At 47.8% G+C, this 23,132-nt stretch overlaps 1 protein-coding gene across 6 annotated transcripts in view; it reads right to left on the bottom strand.

The window, feature by feature from the left end:
• Positions 1 to 23,132, bottom strand: part of Lpin1 (lipin 1) — a 110,927-nt gene that overhangs the window by 5,324 nt on the left and 82,471 nt on the right. For all 6 annotated transcript variants that reach the window (XM_048439741.3, XM_048439742.3, XM_048439744.3 and 3 more), the window contains 10 exons: positions 23,026 to 23,119; positions 21,716 to 21,785; positions 18,297 to 18,389; positions 14,779 to 14,858; positions 9,585 to 9,711; positions 8,140 to 8,288; positions 7,453 to 7,539; positions 5,631 to 5,783; positions 1,986 to 2,100; positions 477 to 580 (listed from right to left, as the gene is read on the bottom strand). In XM_048439741.3, coding sequence (XP_048295698.2) covers positions 477 to 580; positions 1,986 to 2,100; positions 5,631 to 5,783; positions 7,453 to 7,539; positions 8,140 to 8,288; positions 9,585 to 9,711; positions 14,779 to 14,858; positions 18,297 to 18,389; positions 21,716 to 21,785; positions 23,026 to 23,119 — 1,072 coding nt within the window. The remainder of the gene's footprint in view (positions 1 to 476; positions 581 to 1,985; positions 2,101 to 5,630; positions 5,784 to 7,452; positions 7,540 to 8,139; positions 8,289 to 9,584; positions 9,712 to 14,778; positions 14,859 to 18,296; positions 18,390 to 21,715; positions 21,786 to 23,025; positions 23,120 to 23,132) is intronic.

The following is a 23,132-nucleotide window of genomic DNA, read 5'->3' as shown; positions in this document are numbered from 1 at the left end:
AAGACATGGCATTGAACTCCATTTTTAGAGGAATTAAAGATTAAAACAGAGGCTAGAGAGATGGGTCAATTGATAAATTACCTTCCCTGAAGGAATGAGAACCTGAGTTGACATTCTCAACATCCACATAAAAAGTCATGCCTGCAACCCCAGTGCTAGGGCGCTGGACACAGGAAGGTCCTTGGAGCTCACTGGCCAGTCAAGCCAGTCAAATGGGTAAGCCCCAAGCTCAATGAGAGACTTTGCCTCAAAAAAATAAGGTCAGAATGATGAGGAAGACACATTGACCTCTGACCTCCACAAATAGGAACACATACAAGTATGCATACTGTATACATGCATCCATACACATATATACATGCAAAGATGAAAACAGAGGCAGCAATGGCTAAAGGGATCTGCAATGGACAGTGATGCTGGCTTCAGGACAGTGAGTGGGGGAGGGGTGCAGTTCCAGGGGAAGAGATTATACTCACGAGCTGATGTTGGTCTTGGCGTGCTCCTGCACCAGCTCTCCCTTGGGGTTCACAGTGAAGATCCTGTTTAGGGACACTCCCACTTGCTTGTAGGAATATACATCCTGTGGTGAGAAAAAGTGATGTAACATGTCAGGGGAGGCAGGGAACTCACTGCACAAACAAGCACACACCACCTTTCATTGAATATTGTATTATCCAATTTTCACTAGCCGGTGCTGCCCCTCAGGGGAATGGGCACACATTCAACTGGCTTTCCTCCTGAGACTTAGTTCACCTCTTCAGGACCTGAGATGATGCAGGAGGTCCTTCTGCATATGTGCTGCTTTTATTGGTTGATGAATAAAGTTGTTTTGGCCAATGGCTTAGCAGAGTAAACCCAGGCAGGAAATTTGAACAGAGACAAAGAGTGTAGGAGTCAAGGCAGCCATGTAGCTGCCGTGAAAGGAGGAAGATGCCGGAACCTTTCCAGTAAGCCACAGCCTCATGACGATAGAAATGGGTTAGTTTAAGATATGAGAGCTAGGTAGGAATACGCCTAAGCCATTGGCAAGCAGTGCTATAATTAACATAGTTTCTGTGTGATTATTTGGGTCTGGGCAGCTGGAAAACGAAAGCGCAGTCTCTGCCTACACTGAGCTGAGTTCCCACATCTCCAGCCACACTGGCTGGCACTCCTCAGGCTCATTTTCTAACCCATTTCCTCATTTCAAAATAATCTGCCATGGGTTTTAAAGGTAGAATTTTCCAGCTGAATGGGGTTGGAGAGATAGCTCAGGGGTTAAGAACACTGCCTGCTCTTCCAAAGGTCCTGAGTTCAATCCCCAGCAACCACATGGTGGCTCACAACCATCTGTAATGTAATCTAGTGGCCTCTTGAGAAAGAAACCTGGTCAGTCATCCCTCATCAACTTAGAAAACCCAATATGGACAAGTTCAACAGAACCGCCATATACGGGCTATCTATGCCTGCTTCAGCATTGCCAGGGTGTAAATTTCATTCATTTTCAGTTAACACCTAGCTATATTCTATAGAATACAGAACCTTCTGCCAAGAGTCACATATACAATATCTCCACATCTGCCAACCTATAAGTCTTTACTATAGGCTTCAAACTGAACCTTCCAGAAAGCTTGGGTCCCACATGCCATCTCCACACATTTCCTCCTGCCAGGAGATCTCACTATATGCTTCAGGCTGGAGGCACTGGATCCGACACTGCCGTCAGGCAGGGCTGGCACATTGGGCCTATCACTGAGAATGGGCCCCGTGCCTTCAGTGCCCTTGTTTCACTAATGTAATGAGTGGCACACAATTGCCGGTTTGTGGCCCAGGTCGCCAGCTTCAAACACCTTCCAAGAAGACTGGAGACCATATCCAACATGATTCTTAACCTCTCTACTTTAGGAGGAGGCTCATTTTACATGCACTCCTTAACCAGGTCTTGGGGAAAACTGCTGGCACCAAGTATAATGTCTTAAGATTTCATGGACCCCTCAGGTACTCACAGCAGGTCGGTTCCCAAAAGCAGCATAGAAGGGTTCCGTGTTTGGGAAAAACAGGTTTCTGATATCTGTCAAACACTGGACTTTGAACTTTTCTGGCTTCTTCTCAATCACTTCTCTATTAAAACAAACAAACAAATGGTCAGCATAAGAGGACTTGGGTTTGCATTAAAGTGGCGTGAGGATCATGGGTAAGGAGGCTCGCTGCAGAGTCCGACAGCCTGAGTGTATTCCCCAGGGCCACATTAGGATAAGGGAATTGACCCCTGCATCCTGTCCTATCACACACACACACACACACACACACACACACACACACACACACCACTGTACATGTGGTACTGTACACACAAAATAAATTAAGAATTTTAAATTAGAAAATTTAAACTAGTCTTCAATATGCAAGCTATACACTTGGCCCAGCAGCCCAGGAAAACTCTCAACTCAGAATGAACCACACTCTCAGCGTGAGAAAAATACAGAGGACCATGCATGGCAGCTCACATCCTGAGATTAACAGAAAGGAGATCACCTCGGATACAAAAACGCTGGGGACCATGCATGGCAGCGCACATCCTGAGATTAACAGAAAGGAGATCACCTCGGATACAAAGACACTGATCAACATCTAGTTAGGATGAAAACTCTTTTTTAAATTTATTGTTATTGGTATGTATGTGTGTCCATGTGCCAAGTGTGTGTGGGTGGCCTGTACAGGCCAATAGCTGATGTCCAGTCCCCTGGGGCTAGAGTTACAGGTGGTTGTGAGCCATCTAGCATGGGTGCTGGGAATCAAACTCTATTACTCTGCAAGAACAGGAAGTGCTCTTAACTGCTAAGCCATTTCTCTAGTCCCAGGATAAAAATTCTTACATCAGAAATAGAAAAAACTGCTACAAAAATCTGGCTGTGGTATCAAACACCTGTAATCCCAGAACTAGAGAGGGAGAAGCATGGGGATGGCCAAAAATTCAGGGGGTAGCACGGTCTACCTACTGAGTCCCAGGCGAAGACTGGGCTTCCGTAAGGCCCTATGCAACATCCTATGGAGAGTAAAGCAAGGGTCTCCAGAAGCAGTGCGGTTCAGTGCTGTTTCGGATGACAGCCAGCAAACAAGATAAGAAAAGGGAAATAAAAGCTATATAACTTAGAAAAAAATTAAGGGTGAAAAGATATGAAGGACCTTTTCGATTAAAATTATAAAAACTCAGGGCTGGAGAGATGATTCATTGGATAAGCACACTGGATGCTCTTCCAGAGGACCTGGGTTCAAGTCCCAGCACCCATATGGCAGCTCATAACTGCCTGTAACTCTAGTTTCAGGGGGTCCAATATCTTCACACAGATATACATGCAGGCAAGACATGAACACACATGAAATAAAAAAAGTAAATAAATTATAAAAAATACAAAAACTCACTGAAATATAATAGAGAAGAAAACCCTAAATAGACAGACCAGATTCTTGAATTGGATGATTCGATATTGTATCAAGCTATTAATTCTCTCTAAATTGGCCTCTTGATTCACTGCATTTTTAATCAAATCATAACAGACCTTTAATGAAACTTGGTTCTGAAACAGTGGTCCCAATATAGCTTGGACACTGCTGAGCATGGAAAGCGAGCACTGGGACCATGGCACTAGTCAGAAGAGGCTAAGAGGAGTGTGTGTGTCTGTGTGTGTGTGTCTGTGTGTGTGCACCACATCATGTATATATGTCTGTCTGTGTGTGTGTCTGTGTGTATCACATTCGTGTCTGTGTGTGTATCTGTGTTTCTATGCGTGTCTGTGTACCACATCATGTATGTATGTCTGTCTGTGTGTGTGTCTGTGTGTATCACATTCGTGTCTGTGTGTGTATCTGTGTTTCTATGCGTGTCTGTGTACCACATCATGTATGTCTGTCTGTCTGTCTGTGTGTGTGCGTCACATTCGTGTCTGTGTACCACATCATGTCTGTCTGTCTGTCTGTCTTGTGTGTGTGTCTGTGTGTCGGGGGGGGGTACAAGTGCAGGGGCCAGCGGTCCACCTCAGATGTCACTCCTCAGGAGCTGTCCCCTCTTCTACTTTTCAGATAAGGTTTCTTTCTCACCGATCCAGGACTCACCAAGTAGACGAGGCTGACTGACTAGTGGGGCCCAGGGATCCTCCTGTCTCTGCCACCACACCCACGGCATCCTAAGAGACTAGAATCTGTGCTGGACCTCACAGTCAGAGTTAATAATGCATCCATTGTAAGCTCACAAGACCGAAGACTGCCATCCTGCTATGTTCTCAGGCTGTTTGTTCAACCTGCTTTTAAGAGAACAATGTAACCATCCACCGTAATTGTCTTGGAATTCCCATGTGATCAGTTTTTACAACCTAAGCTAATGGATGGCTGTAATCTTAATTTATGAACTCTTCCATGCTCCTGACCCAGAGTATGACAAGTGTGTGCTGTGATAACCATTTACTGAAAGCAGCAAAAACAGAGGTTAGACAAATCTTATAAAATGAATATCCACCATAAATGTTGAGCACGACATTTGGACACTGCTTGGTAAGCAATGGTGTTTGTTATCTGGGTCAGTGAGGGTCAGCTGGAGTCAGTGACCTAAGCCCTTGTCAAACTCTGTTAAAGATTTCTGCAAAGTAGCCTTCATTCCATGCTCATGTGATGCTTTCCGTGTGGTTTACTACATACAAAGCAGAAACCCTTTGTTAGGAACAGACATAAACACATACACAGGGACAAACACGGAGACAGAGTTAGACATGTGACAGATAGACAAGAAGACAGAGCAAAGGATGGAGAAGGAAGCAGAGAATTCAAATCTGGGTTCATTCTGGGCTAGATGGCACCAAGGGGAAGTGTCACACTTCAGTGTGATACCAAGGGCAAGTCCTTTGTTAATGTGATGCTGGTGCGTTATTGGTGACTCGAGTTTATTATGAATGCATTCAAAGCAGCTGCATTTTGGTGTCCTGTGTAAGAAATCTCTAACGCATTTCACACACACACACACACACACACGCAAGGGCATTTATCAACTGAATCATCTCCCCAGTGCTGTAGACCACTATTTTAAGGTGTTACATTTGTTTAGGCTCTGGAACACTTGTTAACAATGCAAAGGTGTGCTGCTTTTGTTTATGCTGCATTCGTTTAACTCTGTGAAGCTGTGATTCTTGGCCTGATGTCTAACAAAGAGCTGAACAGCCAATAGTGAGGCAGGAGAAAGGATAGGTAGGGATGGCAGGCAGAAAGGATAAACAAGAGAAGAGATCTGGAAAGAGAGAGGAAAGGAGCAAGACAAAACAAGGAACGGAGGATGTCAGGGGCCAGCCAGCCACAGAGTGAAAACAAAAATAAGATATACAGAAGATAAAGGTAATACCCAGAGGCAAAAGATAAATGGGATAATTTAAGAAAAGCTGGCTAGAAATAAGCCAAGCTAAGGCTGGGCATTCATAGGTAAGAATAAGCCTCCATGTGTGATTTATGTGGGAGCCTGGGGCCAAAGAGACCTATAGAGCAAAGAGAAAAAAAAAACAAGTAACACTCCAGTCCAACAGTCTACTCATTCTGCAAAACCTGCAATGGGAGAGAGAACAAGGCTGGGCAGCAGGTCAGTGCAAGGGGCTCAACTGGCAAGGCAGTACCTGTGCAAGGCAGAGAAGAGGCTGCTTGGGCTAAGCAGAAGTGGCCCCTGCGGCAGCACCGTGCCCCTCTCGTTGACCCAGTGAAGGTAGCCCCTTGTCATGTCTGCCATTCCAATGGCACGTGCCGAACAGTAGAGAAACTTGTAGCCGTTCCTGAAAGACACAACCCATCTCCCTGGAACAGCACTGTACGACAGAACGTTTCAGCATCCCGAACCCTTACCTCCACCTGCCCTATAAAGGTATGGCTGGAAGTGGCCCAGAGGTAAAATGTTATTTACAGTTGAGAATTAGCTTCAACACTGCTCACTGCATCACAGGCTAGCTCTCTGAGTCCTAGCTAGAGTGGCCTTCCATAACGATAAGCCACCATTCACCTCTTTTGCATACCAGACAGCACCATGCTTCCAATAGCCAGACAGTGGTTGTGGGACCCTTGGTCAGCACAAGAATGAAAGGTCGCTTCTGGGGGTGGGATAGGGTGGGAAGACTTGTCCACCACAGAGAAGGGTACAGACTTTCCCACCCAGGTCTCTGCATAGTCTGAGGCTCTCCCCATCAGCCCTCGGCCACATGCTCTGAGCCCTCCATACAGCCCAAGATTTCCAGAGATGCCCATGGGGCTCAGCATGCCCCTGCCCTCAGAGAGGAAAGAGGGCTGTGGGCAAAAACCACAGCAGCAGTGGGGTGCAGCGGGGATGGGGAAAGGAGCATGATAAACTGTGTGCTCTTGCTTGTTGAGTTCTCAGTGAACCACATGGGGGTCTGGAGAACACTAGAGCTGAGCGCAGAAGGGGAGCCTGTTTCCAGGCTTCTCATTCAGCCCCAGTCTCTACACTCAGCTTTATTAAACAATGCAGGGGCTGGAGAAATGGCCCAGAAGGTACAATGGGTTAAACAACAGCTAGTGCAAAACTGACCACCACATACCACCCGGACCCATCTGGAGACACTGCTGCGCTGGCACCCACCAGCCGTGCCTGGAGTACACAACAGCGGCAGAAACAAGAGTGACCCGTCTCAGCGAGGTGGAAGGTGAGAATCAACTCCTGAAAACTGTCTGTCCTCTGATCTCCACAATCAGGCTGTGGCATGCATGCTACACACACACACACACACACAGACAAACACACATGTGCACCACACATGCACACACACGTACACACATACACACATGTACACACACAAATTTAGAAGCACACACACACGTGTACAACAAAAATAAAAAAAAACATTTCAAAGCCCACAATCCAGACATACTTAAATAGTTTTAAACAGTTACCACCATCAAATTTTCCAAGACAAGCTTATGGACTGGGGTCCTCAGCACAGCTACCTTGGAGCAGGTAGATGTTAGATGCTTACAGTGATGCGCTGTGACACAGCATCCCAGCTCCCACCCACCGGGTGCCCACAGCACACAGTCATCATGACAATCAAAAATGCCTTGAAGCATGCTCACTCGTGCCTGAAATCATAGCACTTGGGAGGCAAATCAGAGACTGAGTTCCAGGTGAGTCTGGGCTACACAGTAAAAAACCCTGTCTCAAAATGAAGTCTCTAGACACTACTATATATTCAGCTATTCAGCAGGGTGGTGAGGGGACCCCAAAGCTACCCTCAGTTGAAGGCCCCTGTTATGGAGAGAAGGGAGTCTGGCCTCATTTGTAATCTCAGGGGAAAGACAATCTTACTTGCCACCCTAAGGAAGCAAGGTCTACATCTTTGTGAATTACTCCATACTCGGAGGGAGAGAGACTGTATTGGGGGGGGGGATCGCAAACTGGCAGACAGAAGATGGGAGCCGGTGCTCTATACTTACTGACTGACTTTATGGTATAGCTTTGCTATGCCCTGGTGGGTCCAATCCTTTCCCAGTGTGGGCAAAATATGACCAAGAGTATCCGATCTAAATAAAGATGAAATAATATACATAAGCCAAAGGTTATTGTAAGAGGAGAAGAAAAATGTCCAATCAGCTTAGATACACTACTTGTGCCCCATAAAAATAGTAGGAATGAAAGCTCAGAGGGTAAAGGTGTTCACTGCCTTTGATCCCAGGCACCCACATGGTAGAAGGAGAGAACACACTGTCCCCAAATTGACCCCTGAGGTTCATGCTTATGCACACGCGGGTGCACCCACAAAAATGTATAAATAAGAAAACCAAAAGAAATAATAGCATGAATAAGAGCCGATGGAAAGCCCAGGCTCACAGTGTCAAGTGAGGACACTAAGGGAAGGCCATGGTGAGCCATCATGCTGAGGACTGGGTTTGCCAAACCCAACTGTGGGGCTGCTAACCATTCTAGAGCAACATTCTCCAAAACCCACCAGGCTAGGGAGATGATACCCAAACAGAAACAAGTCACCAGACTCTACTGGCAGCCAAGTTGTTGCCCCTATCTACACAGCTCCAAATGCACCAGAAACTGGATGCTCCAGCTCCCACGACGCTGCCCAGAGTGCAATGGAAGGCAGCTCCAGACCGTGCTGCGGTCAGACCCACCTTGTGATGGTCCCGTCGATGTCTGAGATGATGACTTTGTCATCCCAGTTCCACAGGTAGATGGTGCCTTCACAACGGCAGGTGCCCTGGTACTGTGTGGTGACACTGAAAACCACATCATTGGGGCCATTCTTCAACTTCAAGCTTTTCTGAAAAACATGACCCATTTGTGTGCTTGACAGGGAGGTCCAGATGCAGGGGTGGTTTGGCCTCTGTAGGCTTTATAATCAAACCTGGCTTACCCAGGCCACTGTGAAAGTCTCTCTTCTGTTTCTGGCTCTAGTTCTTTTCAGGGCTGGACAGGCGACCTAAGTCAGTTCTAGCTTTCCACCGACCCCTTACAAAGCATTCTGCTTCTAAGAGCCTCACTGACTTAATCCAGCACTGAGAGTGAGTGCACGGAGCTAAGTGACCAGCGGCTACCAGGCTTCACCAAAGAAATGGGGAGGGTCTTGGTGTGAGAACGCAAACATATGATAGGCAAAATTGTTTCCCTCAATAGCATGTTTTTATTGATTTTTATAATAACACAGGCTGGAAAGAGAGGCCTTGAATCCGTAAAAACAAAGACTAGGCCCAAGCATGTTATACCAAATTCAGGAAACAAAACTACCTTTGGTCGGTCTTCAGTCTTTGCTGGCACACTCTGAGACAGGGCAGCTGACCCACACAGACCCGCACAGACCCACACGGTTGACTCTAAGTGTCCCCTGGAGTGCTACAAGTGGCTAATGTGGGGTCATCTTGTCCCATTAAATATCATCCTATCGAAACCTGCTCCCCATAAATTCTTACAATAGATGCACAGACTTTAGTGTAGAAAAGCAGAGATACCTGCACTGGATGACCTTGATTTGAAGTTAAGTCCAGTGTTGGGAAGACCTCATTAAAACTAGTCTAATATTTCTCTCTCTCTCTCTCTCTCTCTCTCTCTCTCTCTCTCTCTCTCTCTCTCTCTCATTCATACACACACACACACACACACACACACACACACACACACACAAAGAGGGGGCCTCTGTTTCCTAAAATTCTCTAAACCCCATCGCGCTTGCTTGATCTCCACCTATTTTATAGATGCATTTGAGTTAACAGGCATCTCTCAAAGCAAAAGCACTCAGGAGGGACATTCCAAAGTCTCCCGGCCACTGGTGATGAGGATAAATGGGCTCAGGCAAAGCTACCTCCTCCTCCTAGGTCAGAAAAAAAGCAACTCAGAGTGCAAAGCCATGGAGCGGGTCCACATGAACAGATACAAAGTCAAGGTGGAAACATGGGGTACCAAAGTGAGGGTGTGAGGTCACCAGCAGGTATGATGGCATAGGAAAGGTCCTAGGAAGGGCTAAGTGAGCACAAAAGTAGAAGGAACCCCCAAACCTTCAAGAAAGCCCTAAAACTCTATCTGGCCACGACCTGTAGACCTGTACTAAGAGCGCGAGACTCACCAACTGCTCCGACGTGAGCCGCAGGGTCTTTTTGTAGCTGACGTTGGACAGAAGAGAGAGGTGGCTTGAGCTGGTTGGCTTGGCAGCCGCGTGCTCTTCATCGCTGGAGGATGACTCATGCTTTATTCTGGAACACATGGCGATGTAATTAGGAGTCGCATCTGGGTAACCATTAAAAATGCATTAGGCCTGAATCAATGACTCAGTCAACTGGGTCTCTTGGGTGGTCATTTGCCATATGGCTTTAGATTTATCAATGAACTCTCCGATAGCCCCATTCATACACGGCTTCATTGTTGAGGGGGAGGGGCTGCCGTTCCTCATTCACTCGCGGATTATTAACTCACATCACTCACTTTTAACAGTTACCAACTCTCATCACTCACTTTTAACGAGTGTGATTCCATGCCTGGTGAGCAGGGATACGTCCATTCTGATTCAGACAGTCACACATCCGTGCACACATATGCACACATGCATGCGCGCACGCACACATACACACACACGCGCACACACAGTTACACACACACACACACACACACACACACACTTCTCCCTCTTTTCTCTTTCCACTGAAGACTGCGGGCCAAGTCCTAAGAGTTCAAATGTCTCCAGTCCAAACACCATCAATTCTCTCCTATCCAATCTCATCAAGTCCACATATCCAACTCCAAACAATCAGGGCACTTCCTGGACCTAAGAAGACCCGCCAGTTCCCCCCCAGAAGTCACAGAACCCACAGACCAATGCTGCAGCTCTTCTAGGGGCTCCTACAGGCTGAGGCTGGGAGGCAGGGTAAGGCTCAGGACCATCGTCTTTTATGTGTCTCACAGAAAGCAAGTCAGTAAATTAGCTTCCCCCTGAGTTCAATTCTACAGCTTCATCCTCCAACCTAAACCTAGTATTTGTTCTGCCTCCCAAGTCATAGCACCCTGCAAAGTCCTTGCTAATGGCTTGGACTGGATAGAAAAAGCCAATTGCCCCCAAAGCAGGCATGCCCCTGATGGTCTCTCTATTGCTGTGATAAAACACCGTGACCAAAAGCAACCTGGGGAGGATAGGTTAGGTTCATTTCAGCTTAGCACTGGTCACACTCCATCACTGAGAGAAGTCAGAGCAATAACTCAAGGCAGGAACCTGGAGGCAGCAGCTGAGGCAGAGCCCAGAGAGGAACGCTGCTTACTAGCTTGCTCCGCGTGGCTTATTCAGCCTGCTTTCTTCTACAACCACCCAGGCCACCTGCCCGGGGATAAATGACACCGCCGATGGTGAGCGGGGTCCTCCCGTGTCAATCACTAAATAAGACAATATCTTACAAGCTCGCCTATGGGGCAATCTTACAAAGGCATTTTCTCAAATAAGATTCCTTCTTCCCAGGTATGCCTAGGTTTGTGTCAAGTGGACAAAAATAAATACATCAACCGGCACACCACTTTCATATCCCTTTATACAGACAACATGCGCACGGATCTCTGCCTTCCTTACCTCAGGAAGTGTTCCCTCTCCTTCCAGTCTGTTCCTGCCTCCGTTTTTCCCGGCCTGCCTTTCAGCCACCCAGATAACCTCTTATACAAGTGTTTCCACCATGGCTACTCACTCAAGAAGTGATTTACACAGCCTGATGCTGCTCAGGACTGAGGAGTCATGGGAAACACTCACACAGTACCCCCACTTCTGTGTGGAGACCTGGTTCTGTGTGGAGTCAGATACTGAAAAAAATCAGACAATATAGTCCAGTCATCCCTGCTCTCTTCGGGTTTTTGCCTAAAAAATTAAAAAAAAAAATCAATGACAGCACAGCCACCAGGGCTGGAGGAGGTGCTCTTGGAAGTCACAAAGCTTGTGGATAAATTCTGGGATCAGCGGCCATGTCAATGGAGACAGATTATGTATGGGCTGCAATCCAGTTATCTGAGGCAGACCTGAGGTCTGTGTGAGTCAGACTGTAGACAGCAGCTGTGATCTGAAAACCCCAAGTTGCCAGCCCAAGGAAACACACACTGCACTACTTTTAATCATTCCTGCCTTTCAGCCTGCTTCCTTCATTCTAAGGTCCAGAACATACTGAATTCCACCCCACCAAAACTCAGGCTGCGGTAGGGAACTGTGGGGAGAATGACAACAGAGGAATCCTCTCTGCGCCTCAGTCAGCACTTCCATAAAAGCTCAATCAAAGTCCCTTCCTGTTCCAGTATCTGCAGATCCCACCAGGAGCACTCGACCTTCTGAACGACGTTCTAGAGGTTTCCAGATGGGCAAACCCAGTCCTGGAGCCTGAGTCACACGACAAAGGCACTCTCATCAAACAGGGTGCGACTGGAGGCCCCTGGCTGAAGAGCAAACCTTCCTGCTCCAAGCAATCTAAAGTGAAATGAGATCTGAACAAACTTGCGGCCCTTGGTAACAACAGCTTGATGTGTGCCTCTGCCGGAGGGGATGAGCGTGCAAGTCGAAATGGCTGTCATTTCCATCTGCCGCTTAGGAAAAGAACGGCCGCTATATTTGTGTGGCGTGCCATGTTGAAGGAACGTAAGAAGGGAAACACTCAAAAACAAAAATGGGAACTGTACAGTTGGCTGCCGCCAGTTCTCTGACGGGCACAGGGACGGCCAGTAGAGGCTGCCACCTTCCAAGACCTCACCACCCTGGGTGGAACAGGATGCTCCTAGCCAGAGCTCCAACATCACGCTTGAACCAACTCAGTAAATGTCACTTGCTCTGCAGTGGCTGCAAACTGCGACAAAAGGGCCCCAAGTCATTTGAAAATCTGTGTTCAGATGAGGAACTGTGAGCAACATTTAAGTTAGCGCTTGTCACAGCGCACATTTTTCAAATGGCATTTTAATTATTTGTGTGGTGACAAGCTGTTTGCTCAATTATGGGACTTTGGGAACTGTTCTGTCAATCAAGTCTGCCAATTAGGAAAACATTCTGATGCCAATTTTTTAAGTCATCTATGTGACTCTGATAAGACTGGATGTCAAGGGTGCCACCATACATGAAGAGGTTACACTCCTCCAGAGAACTCGCCCTTATTTCAGAACGTACAGTTGTTCAGGTTTGATAAGCATAATTCAGAATGGGGCAGAGTGGGGCTGCTTTCCCTAACAGGAAGGCACTTTTCCACAGGCCAGACGGGAAGAAAACCCAGCAGAGCAGACATAAGCTTCCAGAGCTGTGCTCAGCTCAGAAGAGCTCCACAGTGTCCTGCTATCTTTCCACAGTCAGTCCGCCCCCAGGTCCCTGAGTTCCTCCACGTCCAGAAATAGAAAGAATGAATGTGGTGACAGGAACAATGGTGGCACCATGTCCTGGGTCCTGCCCCTTTGCCAAGGTGTCACAACCCATGCTTTGTATCAGCTTGCTGGGCCTCAGGGACCATCTCTTCAGGTCTAGGCCTGGCTTGTGGGCAGCAGTGTAAGTTTGGAAGGTATCCAGTACTTGGCTCATGTAATAAGTCTTAAAATAGTTGAGAATGGCCAGTTTAAGATGATCACATGTCCTTAGGTGACTGTGGTCTGGCCTGGTGGGCTTGTCCATTCTGATCACTCTGCCCCAGGGTCACTGTGAGCATTCGGCAAGGTGGGCGGGGAAAAGAGATGCCAGGGTCTCTCATCCTGACTCAGAGATGGTGGTGTAGAGTGGCATCCTACTGAGTCAAAGACCACAGAGAGGCGATCTAACACCACCCGTTCCATACTGCAGAGACAGAACGCTTGACCAGAATGCCAGAAAGACAATGCTGAGGCTCACACTGCTGGGCATCTCACCCGCTCCAGGAAAGGGCACAGGAGAGCACAGAACAGCAGGGCCAGGAGCAAGCCTCACCACCTGGACACCGGCTTCAAGATCACTCCAGCTGAGAAACAGCCCAACCATGCAGAACACTCCCCAGTCCTCAATTCTTCCCCACCCCCAGCTAGTGCTCTACAAAGTACACACTCCCTTACCAGAGGCACAAGTTTCTACTTCCAACAGAGAATTCCAGAAATATCATAGTCTAAGGTACAGAGCTGTGGCCAGGAGCCAGAGGACAAGAAGCCTAAGCTAGCTTCCCCTGTGAATAAACCAACATGCAGGGAAGCCTTCATCGGCTCAGGCAGAGTTCAGTGTTCTCAACATGCCCCAGGTGTAACTGGCCTGGCCTTGGCCTCTGAGGCACTAAAATAAGGAAGGTGTGAATGGGACCCACAGTGACTCTGTCCACGTTTTAACCCAGACTCGGGTTCCTCAGGAGCAGGAAGACTGCAAAGGTAGAGGTGTTGACATGTCAGTGTGATACTGGCACAGGCTGTCCCGTGTCAACCTCTGTTCCAGTGACATCACCCAGAGTCAAGGCATATCGAGACGAGACTGACCCGAAGACAGACTAACTATTGCTGACTAGAATGTCAAAAGCTAACCAGGGGCTGGAAAGAGAGCTCAGTGGGTAAAGCGCTCGCTATGCAAGCATGAGGAATTGAGTGGGGATCTCCCGCACCCACTCAAAAGCCAGGTGCAGTGGCTCACATCTGTAATCCCACTGCTGAGGGTGGGAGGCAGGTGTGGAGATAGATGGATTCCAAGGTCTCAATGGCCAGGCAGCCTACCAGAAACAGTGAGCCCTGAGGTCAGGGAGAGACCCTGCCTCTGAAGACACCCTTTAAAGGGCAGAGCTATGGCCTGGAGCCAAGGGACAAGAAACCTTAGCCAGCTTCCCCTGTAAATGAACCAGCAAACAAGGAAGCTCCCATGGAATTAGCAAGAGTCCAGTGTGTTGATCTCTGACCTTTACACATACACTTATAGGCAAGTACACTTGTGTATGAGCATACCCACAGACAGACAGACAGACAGACAGACACACACACACACACACACACACACACACACACACACACACACATGCACACACACCACATGCCAGGACCATAAGAGACATTCTAGCTAAGCAGTTCCTTGGAGACTCACATATACCTTGAACCTCAACTGTCTGAGAGAGAAGCTGCACATACTGGAGAAACGATTAAGATCAGCTAAATAAACTGCTCCTGGCCTCAGTCACCTAGTGTAGTGACTTCAGATCCAGTGGAACTGAGGCCTAAGTCGTGAGCCACTGGCTGACCTCATCAGTGTCCAGTGGGCATGCACATGACCCTAGTTCAGTTCAAGAAAGGAGTGGCAGCACTGCCAGAAGGACACCCTGCTCCCATACCTGGGGGCTAGGCCAAGCTGTGCAGGCTGCTCTCCCGTCGTGTGGCCCTTCCCTGGCAGGCACTGCTCGGGCTTGCTTTCCTGAGGAAAAGAAAAGAAGCCATTAGAGAAGGAGGAAAGAGAAAGGATGCTCCCAAAAGCTTGGGTCCCACTGCAGGGCTCCCTAAGGCCCAGGGCAAGACAGGAAAGGCACACACCCAGGGTGAGGACCCCCACCCAGGAGGCTCGGGACGGGTGTATGTTATGGCAGGTCCCCATTACTTCTTTGCCTAGAAATATCATAAGATTAAGCTGAGAAACCTTTTCGACAGAAATGAGTCTGTTAGTTACCCGTAAGTGTTCCTGGCATCCAACCAAACGCCATCATCCCTGTCACAGAGACACACGCTTTAACGGTGGCTGCCTGAATTCCTGAGGGTTTTCACAATATTTTCTTCTAATTGCCAAAAGAAATGTTCGAAAATATTTGCATGCCATATTTTTCTCAGGGAAAATGAGAAAGCATTAATCTCTTCTGATGCTGTATAATCCTAGCGGGAATGCTCCCTGGGCATCCTGGAGAGGCCAGACCACTGCTCTAGCTTGGGAACCCTAGGACAATCTCGCCGACTGTTCAGAGCTTTGTCTCCTCACTTCTCAAACAGGAATGAGGATGCTGATGCAGTAGCTACTGATTCATAAGTCAGAAAGCCTGGCGCACTGTAGGGAGGGAAGGGAGGAGGGAAGTGGGGAGGGGGAAAGGGAAGTCAGGGAGGAGACAGGACAGACCAGCGAACTACTACTGAGTCAGAAGAGGCCAGAGAGCATGTTGGGGGATGAAAGAGACACAATAAAATCACTTTGTGTATGTCCTTTAGTCAAAAAAACAGGTTAATGACCTCCAATGTCATATTTTTAATAAAGCACACAAGTAGGCTAACTAAGTACGGTGGCTCATGCCTATAATCTTAGCATTGGGGAAGCTGAGACAGGAGGACAGCTATGAGTTCAAGGTAAGTAGAGCTCTATAAGAGTCTGTTTCAAGAGGGGGTAGACATAAAGTAACAGTGAATATCTGAAAGTATGAGACTGGGGACTAGTTTGAAATATGCCTTCAGCTAGTTGGTTGTTTGCCTGCTAGGTTGGTTGGTTGGTTGGTTGGTTGGTTGGTGAGTCGGTTAGATACAGGGTCTTGCTATGTAAGTCCTAGCTGACCTAACAATGACTACGTACGTAGCCTAAGCTGGCTCCAACCTGTGGCAATTCTCCTGCCTCTGCCTCCTGAATACTAAAGTTACAGGCTCACAATGCCATGCCCAGATTTACTGTCTGGTTTGTTTGCTTTGGGGGTCTTGATTGGTGTTTTGTTTGTTTCTGATTGATTGGAGGGAAGGGTATGTGTTTGGTTTGGTTTGGTTTTTGAGACGGCTTCATATGCAGCCTTGGCTGGTCTTGAACTCACAGAAATATACTTGCCTCTGACTCCTGAGTACTGAAGTTAAAGGACTGCATCACCACGCCCAGCTGCTGTTTGCTTTCATAAAAACAAAAGCAACCGCCGTGACCGTTCATTCATTATCAACTGAAAGATTTAACTGTGTGACTTGGCTGCCACAGACAACAACTTTTCACTCAGCTAGTTCTGAAATATGGATCTGTATAAATAACTGTATTTGCATTCTTTAGAGAAATATTTAATTTCATAAACTCTTTCCTTTACACTGGCATTCCCCTTAATTCTAACTGTTGAGAATCTAGATACCCTACAAATAAGAGGTCTTTGAAATGTATTTCTGCCTGAAATTCTAGAATATTCTGTCCTCTGGCTAATAAACTAGCCCTCTATGCTGTAAGTCTACTGCAGGATAGCATCCATGTCATCCTGACACACTGAGACCCTTGGAGGTAATGCAGCAGGTAACAACGCGCAGACGCATCAGCAGCGTGTCCAAGGACAATCTGATCTGCACACAGTGCTTGAGGTACCTTCTCCCTTGGCCCCACAGACTCAGGTGATCCCAGGGAAGTTTCCGGATGGTTTACATGGCCACTGGTTTTCATGCTTCCTCTGGAAGCAGCCATCCAATAAATACACACCGTACCCCTACACCAGTTCCACAGCAAACAAAGCTGTGTGGGGGTTCTGCCTTTGTGGATCTCAGGGTGTGGAGGAGCTGAGAAATGTTAGTCGAGCAGTCTCACTAATGAGTGTATTTATAAATCATGACAAAATGCATGAAAGACAAAGTCATGGCCCATGCAAGCAAAGATGGTAAACTAGGTTAATCTACATAAAAGGAGGAGTTGTTGGTCAGTTATGTGAAGGGAGATGTAAGGGATCCTGACAACAATGTAACATGTGCAAAGGCCCTGGGGTAGATTCTATTTTGATCAACTATACTAACGTGTAGACGGAAAGAGATGACAGTACTAGCAAGGGAGGTCAGAGCTAGAACACCCAGGTACTGTAGGATGCTAAGGTCCTTCAACAAAAGAAAGCCCTAAGTGTCCTGAGAGCAACTCTGACTCCATGCCTTGACGCTTCTGCTTCGCTGGCTAAGTGATAAATGGGTGTGGCATACAAACAATCACCTGATTTGTCTGGCTTGAAAATAAGAAATGGAGTCATCCCCAAGGGCCTGTGGGTGATTAGGGCAAACCAAGAGGTGAAAGCCGAAAAGAGGGCCTTAAGATCCACTGAGGGGCTGGTCAGGGGAGGAGCCATTAAGACAGGGGCGAAAAGCTAGGAGAACACGGAGCTGGAGGCCAAACAAGGGCTGAGGGATGGAGAGAGGCCTGACAAGTCAGGGCTTTCAGAGATCACAAACAAGTTCTCATGTATCCAGCCTGCGCCTGCAGAGGCTGGCTAAAGTGGATGAGTCAACAGACAGGGCAGGACAAGACACGCTGGCGTTACCCTCACCAACATCACGTATCCTAAAACCTAAGTTATATGGAAACCCTTCTGTGGTGGTGAATATTGTCAATGTGACAAGATCTGGGTTAGGTTCTTTAACTTGGGAAGACCCACCCTGAATGTGAGCAGCACTATTCCATGGGCTGAGGTCCTGGACTCAAGACAGTGGTGAGCGCCAGCCCAGCACCAGTCTTTACCTCGCTGCCATTTGCGGACAGAATGTGAGCGGCTGGTTCATGCTCCTGCTGCCTTCCTGTTTCTACCGTCGCAGGCCAAGCTCTCTAAATCTCTTCCTCCCTTAAGTGGCTTCTGCCAGGTGTTGTGTCCCAGCAACAAGAAATGCACCTAGTACATCTCCTTTACTGACACAGAAACCTCAGAGTGGAAAAGCAGCTCAACCTGGGTCTGCAGGCAGAGGGGGCAGAGCCAGGCTCTGCTGGCCCCCTCTTCCTCCTTGTCCACCTTCTGCTCTTGTCCCCTTTCCAGGAGGGCCAGCTCGCCGAAACCCAGTATTACGGCATTCATTTCACTCAGACAAGCTGAAAGAAGCAAACCTGGCTACACAAAACCAAACCGCACCAAGTGCAACCACCACGCCACGCCAGGCCACACTCCCCACTTACTTCTTTGATTGTGGCGTTTCTTCCTCTCCAGGAAAACCACCATCTTCCTCCCTTTTTGGGCATCTTATCTCTCATGATGGATTCCACAGTGGCCTGTTTTAAATGGATGGTAACATAAATAATGGAACCAAAAAAAAGAAAGAAAGAAAAGAAAAGAAAAAGAAAAAAAGCATCAACTTAGCACACTCGAAACAAAAGAAAATGTACTTGCAAATTAAAAGAGGCAGAAAAAAATAAATAATAAATAAAACGTAACGCAACATACTGTGGGTGGACTGAAAATTTTAGAAAGGCAAAACCTAATGGCGTCCAAAATCACGTGAAGGTAACTGAGGCACGAAGACTTAAGAAGATGGGAAAAGAACCAATGAACAACAAACAAAATACAACACAATAACAACAGGAAAGAAAGCATTAGAAATCATTAGTGGTTAGTAGATCTTAAGTTTTCAAATTAAAATAACTGATTACGATGCTACTAGCCTCAGTATGATGATGACAAAATAAAACAGAAGCAAAACATGACCACTATGGTGCAGGGTCCAACACCCATGAACAAAATATACAGGCTGTTGTTGTTGTTGTTTTAGGTGATTTAAAAATCAAGAGTTAAAAATAAAATTCAAATGGACAGCTTGAATACATCAAAGTGTGATGAGGGAGATTAAATATGAAATAATTTTATAAGCATTCCCAAAGAACAGCATCTGCCTTAAAGCTATTTTAGGGCCCAGGTAAATGTTATCTGATTTTCCTTCTTCCATTTAGACGGATTCTAAGTAGCTATTACCTCAATCAGTGAAGAAAGACTTAGCCTTTCAACCTAACAGGTACAGGAGATAGACAATGCTTCACAGGTTAAGCCCAAATAAACAATTGATATTTCAAAGCTCCTCCACTGGCACAGAAGACAAAGGGGGCCCAGGGAAATGCAAATCATGCATTCGATGTTCAGGGACAGCACAAATCTATTGTCCACTCTCCTCCTCCTCCCCACCAAATCCATCCACAGGTAACGAGCCCCAGGCAGAATCTAAGGTTCTTTTGAAGAGTCAGCAAACAAAAACAGCAAAGAAAACTCCCAGACAGGATTACAGCAAGTAGGCACTAGTCCTACTGGGTGTTAATTCTACACTGATCTTAAAAGCCCAATGTCAGATTATGAGCAAACTTCACTGAAACAGGAAATCTAAAGTTCAGATTAAAAAATGAACCTAAATTCACAGATAAACGGAACAATCACCACCAGTCATCAAGCAGAAGGCCACCGCTGAGGGACACCAGGGCAATCCTAAAATGACTTTCAACTGTTTTGGGCCCTGTAAGTCGAGCGTCCGCCTCCCTCCAAACTGTGGTCCAGAACCAGGCAGCAACGTGTTCAGGGAGACTTTCGGGGAAAGACTGACTCAGTTCCTGGAACAAAACCCCACTTGGACTGCACCATTCACGGTCGTCCCGTGGCTCTGCCAATGACCATTTTAGAAGTGATAAAAAGCTGGGCAAAGGAACATGAGGAGCCTGTCCTGCCTCCATCCCTACTCTGGATGTTGTTATGGAAGGAAATGTGTGAAGCAGGGTCACCAAAAGTCATACAGCATTCATGCAACCTGCCAACCGTTACCTCTATTATCATGTAAGACACTAAACCCACAATATCTAAGCTACTAGTTATATTCCCTACAACAGAAAGGACCCTACTCAGTAACCATGTTGGGTGAAGCAACTTGAGTCCCAAATCTCCCTCAATTACTCTCAAGACAATACAGATGGATCAAAGATTTAAAATAAAAGGACTAGAAGAAAATACAAACGAAGGTACAAGACCATTTTAAATGCACTAGCAATGTATAATACAGACTAAATGCTACATAGAAAATCATTTCCATGTTAGAGAAACACCATTAGCAGAACCCCAAACCCCTAACCCACTAGATCACAGCCCTCGTGGACTGTGCTGTCCTGCAGCCTGTGTGCCTCCTCCTCCTCCGTAAGCTATATCTCTAGCGCACTTAACTCTTTTTCTCCTTACTACTTTGTGAGCCTTAAAAACCATATCCTGGGCTGTGGATACAAGAAGGAACTTGGCAACAACGTAACAAAAATCATTTTACAGAACATGCCCCAAGACAGGTCCACAGATATGAAAAAGGACTACCAAACACAAGGTCACCATCCCCAATCTATAGCACACACAACCTTGGAGAGGCAAGCCCAGACTAAACATTGAGACTAAACATTGACCTCCAAGAACCTCAAACTCTGGAACTACCTGACAGACTACAACAGCCATGGCCGCCAAGCACAAACCAGTCCAAAACTGTGATTCCACAGCCCAAAGAACGGGCCCATACTGTAGGAGGAAGATGGACATGGAAGAAATGAGCAATTCCAGGCAAGCGGAGGAGGAGATGAACTGGTGGGTCTGACTTCCTCATTCAGCTCTGGCATATAGCCACCTCCTTCTCATGTGCAGGCTCTGAGTCACTCAAGCAACATCTTCAGCCTTGCCTTACTCTCCATCCTCACCTCTGCCTCCCCATCCTCACTCCTGCCCTTCCATCCTTACCCCTGCCTTTCCCATCCTCCCCATCCTCACTCCTACCCTCCCTCATCCTCACCTCTGCCTCCCCCATCCTCACTCCTGCCTTCCCATCTTCACTTCTGCCTCCACCATCCTCACCTCTGCCTCCCCCCATTCTCACTTCTGCCTCTCCCCATCCTCAGCCCTACCTCCCACATTCTCAGCCCTGCCTCCCTCATCCTCACCCCTGCCTCCCCATCCTCACCTCTGCCTCTCCCCATCCTCAGTCCTACCTCCCTCATCCTCACCCCTGCCTCTCCCCATCCTCAGCCCTACCTCCCCGTTTCCTCCCATCCTCATCTCGGTCTCTCCATCCTAACCCCTGCCTCTCCATCCTCACCCCTGACCCCCTATCCTCACCCATGCCTCCCCTATCCTCACCCCTGCCTCCTCTACCCTCACTCCTGGCTCCCCATCCTCACCCCTGCCTCCCTTATCCTCATCCCTGCCTCCACAAACCAGGCACAGGGCTGGCTTCTTAGCAAGGCCTGAGGACAGTGACAGCTCCTGCATGTGACCCAATGCCAGCCCCCAGTGTTCCACAAGTAAACTCCTCAGCCTCACTCGGTTCTGCACTCTGGTGTCTGCCCCTTCTCTGCCGACTTGTAATCCCAGCAAAGCAGGTGTTGGGAGTGGGATTGTGGGTCTACAATGCCATGATTTTCGAGGCTTGCCCTGGTGAGGAAGGGAAGCATGATCAACATACACAAGAGATCTGGAACACTGTTGTGAGCATCCAGACACCATGGCCTCGGGTTTCTAAAGTCAAATCAAACTGTGATCCTCCCATTCACCTGCTCCTCCTTGGGCCCCCTTTCATAATTGTGTTGGCGCTCACCTTTGGCAAAGGTTTCTGGAAAGCCTGCATCGCCAGAAGCAGAGGAGCTGCTGTTGTCCAGTTGTAATACCTAACAAGACGAGGAGATAGCATCAGACAGGGAAGCGGGGACAGCCTTTCTACTGTAATATGGAGTGCTATAGAAAGGCTGGGAAGTCCAGTGAGGTCCTTTAACAAATCCAGTGTGTTTCCTCCCTTCCCAGCCCTACACACTGACCCTATCTACACAGCGCCTCCCTTTCTCCTGTTCACCTCACAGCGTGCTGAGGGTGAAGGGTCAGCAGCAGGCAGGGCAATAGGGTGAACATATGAGCATGTCAGGCAGCCAGTCACTAGTGGACAGTCACCTGCTTGACTACTCTTGGCCATGTCCTACTGAACTTCATGGAAAAGGGATAGACAACTCCATAACCTCCCAAGTCAACACACAGCATGTTTGCAATTCCTCTCCAGGAGGAAAGTCTGCCAACAGTCTTCAGAGTCGCTCACCGCACACCACAGACTGAGCTCCTGAGGTGGTGGTGAGGTCTCTGTGCCACACGTGCCCTCAGACCTAGGAGCAGACAGGGTCGGAGTCCCACAGTTGGAGCACCAGGCCTGACAAGGTGGATTTCAAGGTCTGGTACACATACTAACACCCACAAGGTGGGGCTGGGGAGCAGTTCAATAGATGCAGGGCCTGCCATCGTGAAAACCTAGACCCTGATTTCAGATTCCCAGCACCCACACTGAAAAGCCAGGCCTATGGCACAGACCTGTAATTCCAGTGCTGGGAGGTGGAGACAGGAGGATTCCTAGGACTTGCCTGTCTTCCAGTTAAGCCAAACCAGCAAGCTCCAGTTCAGTGGTTTGACACCCTGTCTCAAAAACTAAGGTAGAAGGCCGGGCACTGTGGGAAACACCTTTAATCCCAGCCACTAGAGAGGCAGAGACGGGCAGATCTCAGTGAGTTCAGGGCCAACATGGTCTACAGAGTTCCAGGACAGCCAGGGCTACATAGAGAGACCCTACCTCAAAGAGTAAACCAAAACCAAAGAAGAAAAACAGGTAGAGTGATCAAAGACAATGTGGACCTCTGGTCTCCACAAGCACGCATACACACACACACACACACACGCACGCACGCACGCACGCACGCACGCACGCACGCACGCATGCTACAAGACTCTCAATGATCTAGCCCAGCAGCTGCACGTGGACATAGAAATTTACAAACAATAAAGGCAATAACTAAGTTTAACAAGACTCCATGAAGGCTCAACGGAAGCAGTTCCATTCCACTATCAAACGGACTGTCAGCAGGAACTCACTTATTACCAATCTTGACCACGAGATTGGGGTCATCGATGATAGCGGGGTTGTCTGCAAACTGCTGATACGACACGGCCTGTTCCAGGAACGCATCTGCGGCGGCGGC

Source organism: Myodes glareolus, chromosome 6 (genome assembly GCF_982192425.1).
Source record: "Myodes glareolus chromosome 6, mMyoGla1.1, whole genome shotgun sequence".
NCBI classification, from domain to species: domain Eukaryota; kingdom Metazoa; phylum Chordata; class Mammalia; order Rodentia; family Cricetidae; genus Myodes; species Myodes glareolus.
This window is presented reverse-complemented; position numbering and strand designations above follow the sequence as displayed.